Below are 13,475 nucleotides of genomic sequence, written 5' to 3'. Positions count from 1 at the left end.
ACACGGTAGTAACATTAAGGTAGGGTGATGTGGGCTATCCTAATATATGGTTCACTGTTGATGCGATGCAGTACGTAACTGGTGCTGCCCTTGCAGCCATTATTTTATGTCTGAGCTAACCCCCTTCCCCCTGCTATTTTACACCTGGCTCCAGGTGGCTTTTAACAAACACAACAAAAGCCGATCCTCAAATTTCTATTGGTTTTGTTGGGTGGGTCCTGGTTTCTTTTAATGGGGGCATGAAATCGAGAGCTCAAATTTAAAAGCAATAGGGCAACTGGCAACTTACTCTGTCTGCTTGAGGGTCCTGCTCCAGAGCCGCTGAGGGGTCGGCAACGCTGCCAAGCACAGAGAGGTGGGTGGGATTCATGCTCTGAGCAGCAGCAGCAGCAGCATCAGGAGGAGGAGGAGGAGGAGTAGCAGGCAAGAGCACAGTTACCTAAAATCACAGGCACTCATTTTAGTCCTGTGGCATCTCCACCATTCAGATTTGTCTGGCTACAGCAAGTCCTGCAAGCCAGGTCTTTTAGGTTGCAAAATACAGTATCCGAAAGGTGTCTGAATGAGTGTCAGTAATTATTTAAAACTTCGAGAGACAATGCAGATATAACATCCCCCCCCCCAATCCCTATGCGAGTATCTTTTCTGCTATAAAAATACAGTGGAGCTGCCTGTGCAACTGCTGTAAGTTAGGAACTAGAGGAAGTGGCCTTATCCTGAGTCAGTCCTCTGGTCCATCTAGCTCAGCACTTCTGGCACTGACAGTGGCTCTCCATCACTACCTGGAGATGCCAGGGATTGAACTTGCGGCCTTCTGCATGCAGAGCAGATGCTCTACCACTGAGCTACAACCCTTCCCGAAGTTAACGTGGGCCTTTAAAATTATCCAGTACAGGCCAGAAACAAGTTTTATTTATTTATTTTATTCAATGTGTATCCCATGTTTCTTCCCAAAGCAGCCTAGGGGATGCCAGTTTGAGAAGGGCGAGGGCGTTGCCCGAGGCGTGCACAATGGCATGTTACCAAATTTCATATTCCACAAATCCTCCTCTCCCTCTGGGTTGATAACTGGGGAAGGGGGATGGCAACGCCCCGCTCAAAGAGCCTGATTTCGACTAGAAGAAACCTTGTGCTGCTGTTGAACCCCATTCCAGAAGACGGTACCAGTGTGTCTCCCCTGGAAAATTGTTATTGCAAGATATATATTTAATCCTTCCAACATGCCAACCCTTAACGCGTTGAATAGCTGTTCTTCCTTAGCCTTTTCAGCTTTATCTCCAGAATAGCTGGAAATCATGGCCGCAAAAGGCTTTATGGAATAAAGTGACCACAAATAGGGGGCAGGGGGTGGCAAGTCGAAAGGGGCTGACGTGAACATAGTGATTTTTCCCTGTTGCCAGGCGCACACCCACAAGGCATCATTAGCACACTTCCAGGTGTGCTGGCAGGGAGGAGTCAGCGCAAAACCTGCCACGGCAGGGTATCAACACAACTTACAAGCAAAAACACCCTTAGTGAACTCTTGTTTCATCCCGGTTACATATGCTGGGAAAAACCAAGAGACGAATACACAAAAGGCTTTTGAAGTGCTAAGATTTCAATAGGTCTTTCCCAAAAAACAGCAGGGTCCTCGATTATTATTTTAGCAGCTATAGTAGTTCAGGGAATTCTCACAGGGAGAGGGTACATGCAACACCTGCAGGGCTAGCAGCTGCTCTAATAAAATGATAACCACTCACAAACAAACTGGAAATCTTTCCATGGGAACATTTGGCTAGCCAAGAGGGCTGCTGTCTAGGCTGCGCCGGGTCTTTAAGCAAGAGGACTGAGGATACAGCGATAACACACTTGTGACACTTGCATGCTTTTCCTATTATCATCAGTCTGTGTAGGGCATGCGTGCACCAGGGTTAAATATACACGACCTGCATAGCATACGAGGGGATGTGTGTGTTTAGGCTGTTGCTACTCTTGGCCACTGCCAGCCTGCTGAAATAACACACGCGCACAACGAGAAAGAGGGCAGGGTGCAATTTGTTTCTTCTGGCCTAAAGAAAAGGGGCTGATGGAAAGACTTGGATGCCATCCTGTTTTTACCACAGAACAGGGAATGTAGTATGTTGCAGCCTTCGCTTTATGCTGGTTAATGTCACAAAGATCAAACTGTGAATTTGGTTAATGTCAAATATATGGCATTGGACTCTATGGACTCCTGTGTCTCGACTTTGAAAGGTCTGAGAGATGTTCATTCCTTTGGGCCACTCATTATGCATCTCCTGTTTCACAGGGAAATTCAGAGTCATTGTATTGTTCCAAGTTCCTTCGGTTATACTGCTCTGTAAAGCACCATATACAATGATGATTCTAATAATAATAGGTTTAGGAAAAATGTGGGGAAATTGGCCTGTTTGAATATTCTGTCCCTACGGTTTGTGTTGATCCCACCCCCCCAATCACTATTTACTACAAATTAAATGCAACATTCTTTTGATCCTGAATATTGTTTTTTTATTCTTGTTGATAGTGAACATTCTATGCATATATTTTTTTATTAAAAGAACTTCATAGAAGCATAGATTTGTAGAGTTGGAAGGGATTATTATTTTATTTATTTATTTATTTATTTATTTCCCGCCCATCTGGATGGGTTTTCCCAGCCACTCTCAAGGGTCATCTAGTCCAACCCCCTGCAATGCAGGAATCCTGTCCACAGCCATCCCTGCATGGGCTCGAACCACCAACCTTCTGGTTAACAGAAGAAAGAGCTATCAATCTATCAATCTTTTTCATGTCCAGGCTAGGTGTTTATTACCGCCGCCCCCCTTCTCTTTTTCCATAAATTTACACTTCTATTTTTGACCAAAAAAACATTCAAAACTTACATTAACATTTTTAAGACATGCAAGCTTTATCAAACAATACAGCAGGTGTATGTTGCCAATAATTCACATGTATTCCTTCCCATCATCTTTTCTTCCTTTAAAACATCATTAATAGTTTTCAGCTTATTGTTCAGTCCTTCCACTGCTTCCATTTGCCTTTTTAGTGTTTGAAGCAAAAAGGATTCAAATTCAAAATAATTCTTCATGACACTTGCCTTAATAAAGCCTGTCATGCTGCAATTCTCTAAATTTGTCTTTCTTATTTCTGCTCAATGAACATGCATCTGTTAAGCGTGTTTTTCTTTGCTGTTCTTTTTCCAAAATAAACCTGTATTTTTTATTTTTTTATTTTTTTACTATGCTCCCAAACAGTTTGCTAACGTACCGTACACCCTCTCTTCTTCACTGCTGGCATTTTCCTATTGTTTTTGTAGCTAACCTTGCTCTATGTGTTTCTTAAGATGCAATCATGTACAGTACTTGAGATCTGCTTGCTGATGGGCTCTGGCAGAAGCCCCACAGCACCAGTAGAACTGAAGATGCTTTTTAGGGTATACTTGAAGCTTTTGCTAGAAACTACTTTGGAAATCAAAAGAGCCACCTGGGACTAGCAGGGAGATGGGACAGGATGACAGGGACTAACACCCACCCACACAAAAACCCTCTATGGCAGGGGTGGCCAACTCCCAAGAGAATGCGATCTACTCTCAGTGTTAAAAACTGGCAATGATCTACCCCCTTTTGGTGGCTTCAGGTCAAAGTGGTTGAGCTTCTTTTAGGGAAGAGGAAGGCCCATTTTTTAGGGTTTCAGGTCTAAATTGCGTAGCTTTTTTTAGGGAGGAGAAAAGCCAGTGATCTACCACGGATGTCCAGTGATCTACCAGTAGATCACGATCTACCTGTTGGACATGCCTGCTCTATGGGATCCTAATCCTGGGCCCTCCTAACCCAGGCAAGGACCTTCCCAGCCCACTAGATCTCTCCCCAGAATCATTGGCTAACCACTCCCTTCCTCCACCCTGACTTGGCCAGGCCACTCCCTGCAGGGCCCATGACAACGAACCTGATCTGAAACAGAGACTGGGTCCATTCAATTTACCAAAAGGTCTTGTTCACTGCCCACAAGTAAGCTCTGGGCGTTACTGGATATCAGATAGAGATACAATAGTCCATTAAAAAAAAATGCCTGTGCTTCTCATATTTTTGTCTTTGGACAAACAGCCTGGCTACACATTACACTCACCAAATAGAAAACTGCCAGGCTATAGAGAGCTTTGAAGGCTTCCTCCCAACAGCTGGCAGTCAAGGAAAGCTGAAGGCACCTCACCTGAAGTCATACTAAAAAGGAAAGAGACATTCTAGTTATCTCATTCAGCTAATCACCCCAGCTGGTTGGGGAGCAGGGGAGATTAGATGAGAGAGATTAGAAAGAACCACAAAAGCCCACCAGGTAGCTACCTCTCTTTCTCTCTCAGTATGAATACCTCTAAGCCAAAACCCTCCCTTAACTGTCAGGAGGGAGGCTGGAAAATACAGAGCCACCAGAATCCGGCTGCTTTTTGCTTGGTGAGGGTAGGTAGCCTGAAGCCAAGCACTAAAGCATCAAACCATTAATTTGGGGGAATCCCATCTTAAAAAAACACCCTAGTGTCTTCTAATCAGTGGTGGGTTCACACCTATATTACCAGAGGTTTCCGGAATATTAACTGAAATGTATCGTCTCACTTTATAAGTTGATAACACAGCTATCAAATCATTTCAAGTGGCTACTTCCACAAACCTGTGTTGTACATAGTGGCTTAGGACTGAAAGGATCTCAAGCCTTGGACCTTAACCATCCAGTTTCCTGTGCCATGGGAGATTAAATGAGAAGCTAGTCCTTTTCAAATACAGGCCTCCCCCCCTTCCTTTTGCATCCTCAAATCTTCACATCCCCAGTCCTCAATTTCATGCTACTCCTAGTCAATTTCACACTAGTGAGCACATCAAGCACAAAACTAGGACTATATACATCAGACACAGCAGCAAGTAATTGGAATTTTTAGCTTTTACAGTTATATCCCAAATAAAAACCCGAAAAAGCTTCTGCCTGTATAAATGAGGAAATGCTGTTATCTCCCAATTATGTGGGTGTACAAACAAAACAATAAAACAGGTTGGGGGGTTTGTTTGTTTTTTGATAGCTTAAATGAAAGATATAGTAGTATGTTTTCAGAACAGGAAATCTTAGTTAAGCAGTCCTCTTAACATTCTTAAAACTGACCTTACAGGACATCCTTTAGACCAGGGGTTGTCAACCTGGCCCCTACTGCCCACTAGTGGGCGTTTCAGGATTCTAGGTGGGCGGTAGGGGGTTCTACGCCACAAGCCGAATCCTCCTTCCATCGAGCACTGGGGGGGCGGTAAGGAAATTTTACCATCAAGAAAGATGCAATAGTGGGCGGTAGGTATAAAAAGAATGACTACCCCTGCTTTAGACACTAGGTGGCCTTTCATCATGTCAGCTGGCCCAAGAGCACCTCAACAATTTAAGAAGACACCTGCTGGATTAAGCCAAAGGCCCACCTATTAGCCCAGTATCCTGTTCTCACAGTAGCCAACCCAATGCAGGTGGGAAGTCCATGAGCAGGACCAGTGGCGGAGCTTCATGCTCCAGCACCGGGGGGGCGGAGAGCAGGCAGGGGCGGGGCTGGTACGTGTCCTGGGGGCGGAGCACACTGCCCGCAGGGGCGTGACGCGCTGCCTGTGGGGGCGTGGCACCCAGCGCGGGCAGGGAGCAGCCGCAATGGCACCCCACCAGGATTGCGCTGCTGGGGACGTTGCACTCCCCCCGCACTCCTCTTCCTCCGCCAGTGAGCAGGACCTGAGTGCAGCAGCAACTCTGCCCACTTAGGATTGCCAGTAACTGGCATGCTGCCTCTGACAGCCATTGATAGCCTTATCCTCTATGAAGTGGTCCAACCTTTTTAAGCCACCCAAGTTGGTGGCCATCTCTAATCTTGCGGGAGGGAGTGAATTTCGTAGTTTAGCTATGCCCTATGTGAAGAAGTACAGTGGTGGCACCTCGGATTACAAATGCTTCGGGTTACTAACTCTGCCAACCCAGAAGTAGTTCCTCGGGTTGCGAACTTTGCCCCCGGATGAGAACGGAAATCGCGTGTTGGCGGTGCGGCGGCAGCAGGAGGCCCCATTAGCAAAAGCATACCTCAGGTTAAGAATGGTTTCGGGTTAAGAACGGACCTCCAGAACAAATTAAGTTCATAACCCAAGGTACCACTGTACTTTTATTTTGTCTGTCCTGAATCTTCCAACATTCAGCTCCACTAGCTTTCTCCACACCTTCTATACAGAACTATCACAGCACTGCAGAGTTGGAAGGGACCCTGAGGATCATCTAAGTCCAACCCCCTGCAGTGCAGGAATATGCAGTTGCCCCATAAGGGGATCAAACCTGCAACCTTGGCATTATCAGCACCACGCTCTAACCACCTGAGCTATCCACTCACTTACCATTTTTCTAAACTAAAAATTTAGGTTTCTCTGTTATTGCCACCGTGCTAGAACTGCATGACTATGGCAAGAAACAAATCATAGAATCATAGAATTGTAGAGTTGGAAGGGACCCTGTGGGTCATCTAGTCCAACCCCCTGCAGTGCAGGAATTTTCTGCCCAGCGTGGGGCTCGAACCCACAACCCTGAGATTTGGAGTCTCCTGCTCTATCGACTGAGCTACCAAGGTGGATACTGAGCTACCAAGGTGAGTTCCTTCAGAAAGGTGAATGTTCATTCATGCCAATCCCACTATAATCTCTCATGGAACAGGTTTTGCAGAGACAAGAACAGGACAAAATAAATGCATAGCCCGTCAAAAGATACACGTAAAGCTCAACTGAAAGGCCTGAACCTTACCTGCTGTGTCGCTGCATCCTGCTGGACGTATGCCACTTGGGACGGGTCTGTAAACAAAGTCTGAACAAAATAATGAAGAATGGTTAAGAGGGTCTTGGTAACGCTTGGTTATGCGAAGCTCACAGTGACGGAACAAACTTGCTGAAAGGAAAGTGACAGTGGACAAATGGCTGGTTTCATTCAATTTTCATAAGGCCAAATACCTTGGCCACTACAGAATATTTATGAAATGCACTCTTAGTGCCAACAGTCCACCTATAAAGTGTGAGGTGGTGGTGTTACATTGACACAGCAGCTTCCATCTCGAAAGTACTTAACACGAATTCCAAACTGTAGCAGGTTGTTTGCACGTGGTGCTTTCTCTCTCTCTGTGTCAAGACTCAAGAGTGCTCACATCAAAGCTTAAAAGCAAAATCCTGCTTGACAATTTAAGCCAAGGGGTAAAGAAGTAGAAGGACCTGATTAAAACAGGAACAGTAAAGCACCAAAATGGAGTGCAATGAAGATTAGGGGGGAGGGGGGATAGGAACGGGCAGCGTAAGGATATTATGGAGGATGGACTGGGATTTGGGAATTTAGTAGGGTACTGTTGCCAGCAGCTATATGGTTTGTCTAAATTAGAACGGTGGTTTCTAAACCATGTGGTTCGTTAGAAGCTTTTTAGAGGTCTCCCAATGAGAAGATCAGTAACAATAGAAACGCTCTCCTGAAAGACAGCTTTCCAACCACTACTGATCTTCCTCAGCAATGTGCAAACACAGAAGTGTAGAGTGTGAGGTTGCATTTCCATCCAGGAAGTACTAACACAAATTCCAAAGTGTACCAAGTTGTTTGCGGTCTCTCGCTCACATGAGCCACTGGAGAATCCAAACAAGTCTGATCAGTAAAAAGATGCAAAGGGCTGTTGCTCAGCAGCACTGCAATGCTTTGCATGCAAAAGGTCCAAGGTTCAATTGGTGCCATCTCTAGGCAAGACTGCCATCTGAAACCCTGCAGAGCTGTTGCCAGTCAGTATAGGCAGTACTGAGCTAGCTAACCAGTGGTCTGACTTATGTCAAGGCAGCCAGCTCCCTGTGTTCCCCCCCTATAAATGCACACCTTAAAGTGAGAAAAAGAAGAGGGCGGGGTGGGGGGAGGGGGAGAAAATCCTTTTTATCTTGGGCCAATGTACTTTGTCTTTTGTATGGATGTGCATGTTTTCTGTTTTTCCGTTTTATTTTCTGTAATATGTTTATATATATTGAAATAAAAATAAAGCATTAAAAAAATGCACACCCTAGAAAAGGATCCAAGGTCCTCCGCAATGCACAAGTAATGCATAGAGCATGCAAACAAATCACTGTTTCAAATATTTCCTAAAGGCACAAAGTTTGAAAACCTATAAATAGTTTTGTCCAGTTCAAGTCTACGGACTAGCACAATGGTTAGAAAAAATAGAAGTTCCAATGCCCGAATTATTAGTAGTTACCTAAACTTGGCTATGCAAATAAGGAATCTGAAAAGAATGGATTAGGAACCCCCTTGTTTTACAAAACACTGTGATGGCTGATATTGTTGCACTGATTACTCGTGTCCTCTTTTGAAGGGGGGGGGAGGCTAAATTATTCCAGTTTCAGAGAAGCGCAATGAACAGGGTTTCATACTCAATAGCCTCCCAGCATTTTTTGATTACAACATCTGCACTCTCATTTAGCATGAAAAGTCCAAACTCCCCCTTCGCCAATGGCTAGATGATTATGCACAGCTGAGGACTATTAGGCATTCACACAGCTTTGCAGGCAGCTGGCCCAAGTTCTGAATGAAATTATTGCTCTCTGCAGCCATGAGTAGACAGAGACATTGGGGGGGGGTGCGAGATGTCACATGCCTGAGTGGCTTCCACGGGGTGGATGTACACCAGTGTATGCTCCGAGGTGTCCACAGAGGTGTAAGATGTGCCGTCGGCAGTGTAGACCACCTGCTGTGAAGGACGGTCCTGATCATCGCTGTACACAATCTGAGCCACAGTTCCACCTTCAGGGACAAAGTGGACCTGGAGAAAGGGAAGGGGAACAGGGGCAGAGAAGAAATGTCAGGAAGTGTCCAGACACAAAGCTGTGCATAAGAATGTACGGGAATACTTACATACGTACAGGCTACTCCCAGATCACGTGGGGGTTACATTTCAAGGCACTGTGTTTGTCAGTGAAATCATGTATATTTGAAATACCATTGAAAAAGCCTGCAAACACACGCTAAACCTCTGAAAACCCCTGAATAAAAACATTAAAAAACCAGTAGCACTTACCAGACTGGTCAAACTCCACAATCGCTCCTTCCAAACCTCCTTGTTCAAACAGCAACTCTCCACAGCCTCAAGAGTCAGTGCAAGGGCTCCTGGTTTTGCTAGGCACTGTTTCCGAGCCTTTTTTGCCCCTTCTGTGCTCCTCTAGTGCCGTTTTTGCACTTTTATATTCACTTCTTGGTTCAGCACAATGCACGCTTGCGTGGTTGCGTGTCAATTGCAGGCACATAAATGGGGAGTTGCCTGTGTATCCCTAGTAATATTCCAGACTACATTGGCAACTCATACAGAATCAGCACAGAAAAAACCCAAAACTAGGTGAATAAGAAAGTCTAACCTAAAATGCCACTTTTGTTGGAAACTGGCCACTGAAATCAGTAACAGTTCAATCCCAAGACCCAGTTCAACTGGGATACTATGAATGAAATCAGTTTAGTACCATTGAGGTCAATTACAGCCGTCTTGTTTCCTAAAAGGCTGTGCACCTCTATCAGCTTCATAGTACAGTGGTGCCTCGGAAGACGAATTTAATTCGTTCCACAAGTCAATTTGTTTTGCGAAAAATTCGTCTTGCGAATCGAGGTTTCCCATAGGAATGCATTGAAATTTCTTTTTTGCCCATAGAAACACATTAATTAAATTTCAATGCATTCCTATGGGAAACCGCGATTCACAAGATGAATTTTTCGCAAAATGAATTTGTCTTGCGAGTCACCATCAGATCGCAAGACGCATTCATCCTGCGAAAAATTCATCTTGCAGGGCATTCGTCTTGCGAGGTACCACTGTACATAAAAATCCAATACATATAATACTTGCAGGCAGGTAGGTGGGTGCAGTGAAAGAAACTTGGCCTGTTGGATTTTTATCTGTTATGCAGCTGTTAAAAGTACAAATGCTGTATCAAGGGAAAAGGGGACAACCCTAAGGATACCTGGACCAAATGAAAGTTGAACCTAATTGTTAATCTTCAATGGCCTTACCAATACAAAACAGTTACCAACAAGTGTTTTGTGAAGTACAGCTATTAAGTTATTAATAACAGAATGTGCTATCCTCAAACCCTCTGTTTCCTCTCTTATCTAAGTCTGCATTACATTATATATGTATAAGAAATACAACGTAACTTTTTAAAAGTAATGTAGAGACTGATAAGATTTATGGGAAAGGTGATATTTCTAATAAGCTGGAACACAAATGATAATGTCTCTTTTCTTTCTTGTGTTATAGTCACTTTTTTCCCTTTAATAAAAACATTTTAAAAACCCAACATATTTTAGTTGGTGTATCTGAAACCTTAGGAGAACTTCATAGAACAAAATCTATAGCCAGGGAAATTTCTGTATCATGCAAAAATCCAACCCTCAAGACAGTTTCACATATATCCAATAACAATTTACACACACAAATCCCTTTAAGAAGCAGGTTGAACTACTGCAGGGATGCCCTATTCAGACTTCATGAACATCAGCAGTTAAAAAATGCGATAAGCACTAGTCACCTGAGCAGTATTCTGTTCCTGCTCAGCCGATTCAGACCACACCTGTGCGGTTTCCTCTTTCAAGTCGATGTCGTCCCTGCTGTCGGGCTCCATAGTGTGATAACTAATTATCGAAACTGAGCTTGGCTGAAAAGATTCATCTGGCTGTTTTATCTCGAGACAAGGTAACCTTCTGTACCATAGCTATACAGAAAGAGAGGGGGAGAGAATATATATATACATATATCAAAGAACTGCATACATTACAGTAATACAAAGGGAACCATGAAGCTTGACCACCCACCATGTATTTAAATCTATACAATTAAAAATCCAGCTCCCCAGGCTTCATTGGGCTCTAGTGTGGAGCTATACAGAAAGGGAATAGCTCAGTTGTCCATGGTTCCCATTGATTTCTATGGGACAAAATGAACATGCAATCTGGGTCACAGCAGAGAGAGAGCACAAAACTAGATGCTGCAATCAGTCACCATGAGCAGCTGAGCAAGTTTAGCTGCCACTGCAATAGTGTCTCCACCCTGAGAATTTCTGAAATATACAGGCACTTTTCCACACACACCACCTTTGGCGGGCACAGTGATGGGCATCTTGCTTCTACCATAACAATACAAATCCTTATTTATGTAAATATAATCAGAGCTTTGGCACCTTTCCCAAGAGATGCTCATACCAGTGTCAGTTTCCTGTATCAGTAGTGGGCAGGGATCGGGATAGATCTATAAGTACATCTCTGGATAATTTGATCAGCAAGGATTTTGACTTTCAAACACTCAATAATGACAGCAACAAAATAACTTGACACCACCAAATATTGCTGAAAGGAAGAAATCCTAGGGTAACTTGGGAGTGGGGTTTTGCATGCAAGGACTGTGAGCTCCATTCAGTTCTGGTACTCAGAACAAAAGCCTGGGTTTAGGTTTCTTTAATTTTCAGTGTAGTGTATGTATTTTGCACCTGGCACTAGGTGATGGAGTGTGTGTGTGTGTGTGTAATGAATGAGAGAAAACTGAAGCAGATCCTGCAAGCCTGAAGTCTGCCCATCCCTGTCCTAGATCTCGAATATGGTGTCACACAAACCCAGACTGAGCATGCTCGAATGTTCATGTTTTTGTGTTCTTAGAAATACATACCCTCCAAAATTTCTCTGATGAAAATAGGGACATCCCATTCCATAATGATAATTTTACTATTTACAGCCCCCCCACATCTTATTGGATTGACCCAGCCACTCTGGTGGCTTCCAGCATATATAAAACCAAAATAAAACATTAAACATTAAAAAAAAAACCTTCCCTATACAGGATTGCCTTTAGACGGCTTGGGGGTCGGATAACTCCATACCCTCCAACATTTCTCCTATGAAAATACCGTGTTTCTCCTAAAATAAGACGGTCCTCAAAAATAAGCCATGTCAGGCTTTTAATTAGTGGAATAAATATAAGACATCCCCCGAAAATAAGCCGGGGGTGGGAGCCGCTTCGGGGAGCGCAGCGCAGCGCGAAGAGCCTGGTGAGAGGCAGCTGCGGCTGCAGGTGAAGCCCAGGATCTGCGTGGGCGACTGGGGGCGAACGCACTGAGCGCTGCGGCGGTGGCGAAGAAGCGCCCGATCAGCCCGCTTCTCAGCTGATCGGGCGCCTCTTCGCTACCGCCGCAGCGCTCAGTGCGTTCGCCCCCAGTCGCCCACGCAGATCCCGGGCTTCACCTGCAGCCGCAGCTGCCTCTCACCGGGCTCTTCGTGCTGCCGCTTCGGGGAGCACAGTGCAGCGCAAAGAGCACTCTTCTGGTGCTCTTGTGCGTGCGTGCGCGCGAGGGAGAAGTCCCCTTTTCCTTACGCAGGTGCAGCAGCAGGAGGTTACCCCCGCGAGGTGGGCAGTCTGTGCTCTGCACACACACACACCCCGTTTCGCCTCGCTCCGTCTCTCCCCCCTCCGCAAAGACACCAAAAAAAAAAAGACATCCCCTGTAAATAAGCCGTGGTGTGTTTTTTGGGAGGAAAAATAAATATAAGACGTGTCTTATTTTAGGAGAAACACGGTAGGGACATCCTAAGGAAAAGGGGGACATTCAAGGATCAAATCAGAAACCAGGACAGCTTGTCTAAATCAGGGACGTCCCTGGAAAATAGGGACACTTGAAGGGTCTGGAAATATCAACCACCTTCCAGTATGTGAAGGCTACGGTGCTGTTTCCCTGTGGCCAGTTATGATGATTGGCAGCTGACAGCAAACATACAACGCTGGCTAGTCCCAAGAACAGAAACAAAAAACACCCCTGGTGTCACTTGTGAAAGTTTATTCGGTTATTCCAGGCATAGGCAACCTTGGCTCTCCAGATGTTTTGGAACTACAACTCCCATGATCCCTGACCACTGGCCCTGTTAGCTAGGGATCATGGGAGTTGTAGTTCCACTGACCACTGGCCCTGTTAGCTAGGGATCATGGGAGTTGTAGTTCCACTGACCACTGGCCCTGTTAGCTAGGGATCATGGGAGTTGTAGTTCCAAAACATCTGGAGAGCCAAGGTTGCCTATGCCTGGGTTATTCAATCCTGAAGCATTTAGAATGCAGCATACATTTAAGAGGAGCACAAACTGTCATATTGAACAGTGATGTTAGGCCTGACAGAGACAGACACTCGATTCAATTATTTGCCCTGACTGATGCTGCACTCCCCTAACAGGCAGGCAATAGAGTTTACAAACAAGTTGTTCCTACCCATTTGCATTCCCCAAATCAAAGTGAATCTCCAGCAGACAGAAAGCCAGATTTGCATGGAAAGTCAAGACACAACACTTGCTTCATGATGTCCAGGAGGGGGTGCTCCATAGCAACAAAGTTTGCAGCTTATTTGCAGGGAGGAAACAACCAGTGGACTTGTTCGCACACTCCGTGGTATTTC

The 13,475-nt window shown here is 44.9% G+C and overlaps 1 protein-coding gene and 1 non-coding gene across 8 annotated transcripts in view; both read right to left on the bottom strand.

The window, feature by feature from the left end:
• Window positions 1–13,475, bottom strand: part of PRDM10 (PR/SET domain 10) — an 88,183-nt gene that overhangs the window by 48,836 nt on the left and 25,872 nt on the right. For 4 of the 7 annotated variants that reach the window (XM_060268527.1, XM_035139138.2, XM_035139140.2 and 1 more), the window contains 4 exons: window positions 10,578–10,760; window positions 8,660–8,824; window positions 6,793–6,852; window positions 290–439 (listed from right to left, as the gene is read on the bottom strand). In XM_060268527.1, the coding sequence (XP_060124510.1) occupies window positions 290–439; window positions 6,793–6,852; window positions 8,660–8,824; window positions 10,578–10,670 (468 nt within the window). In that variant the 5' untranslated portion in view covers window positions 10,671–10,760. The other 3 variants (XM_035139142.2, XM_035139143.2, XM_035139144.2) reach the window with 3 other exon arrangements.
• TRNAW-CCA (transfer RNA tryptophan (anticodon CCA)) lies at window positions 6,550–6,622 on the bottom strand. The gene has a single exon. It is a non-coding gene; the product is annotated as a tRNA-Trp (tRNA).

This window comes from Zootoca vivipara, chromosome 15 (assembly GCF_963506605.1).
Source record: "Zootoca vivipara chromosome 15, rZooViv1.1, whole genome shotgun sequence".
In the NCBI taxonomy this organism is placed as follows: domain Eukaryota; kingdom Metazoa; phylum Chordata; class Lepidosauria; order Squamata; family Lacertidae; genus Zootoca; species Zootoca vivipara.
This window is presented reverse-complemented; position numbering and strand designations above follow the sequence as displayed.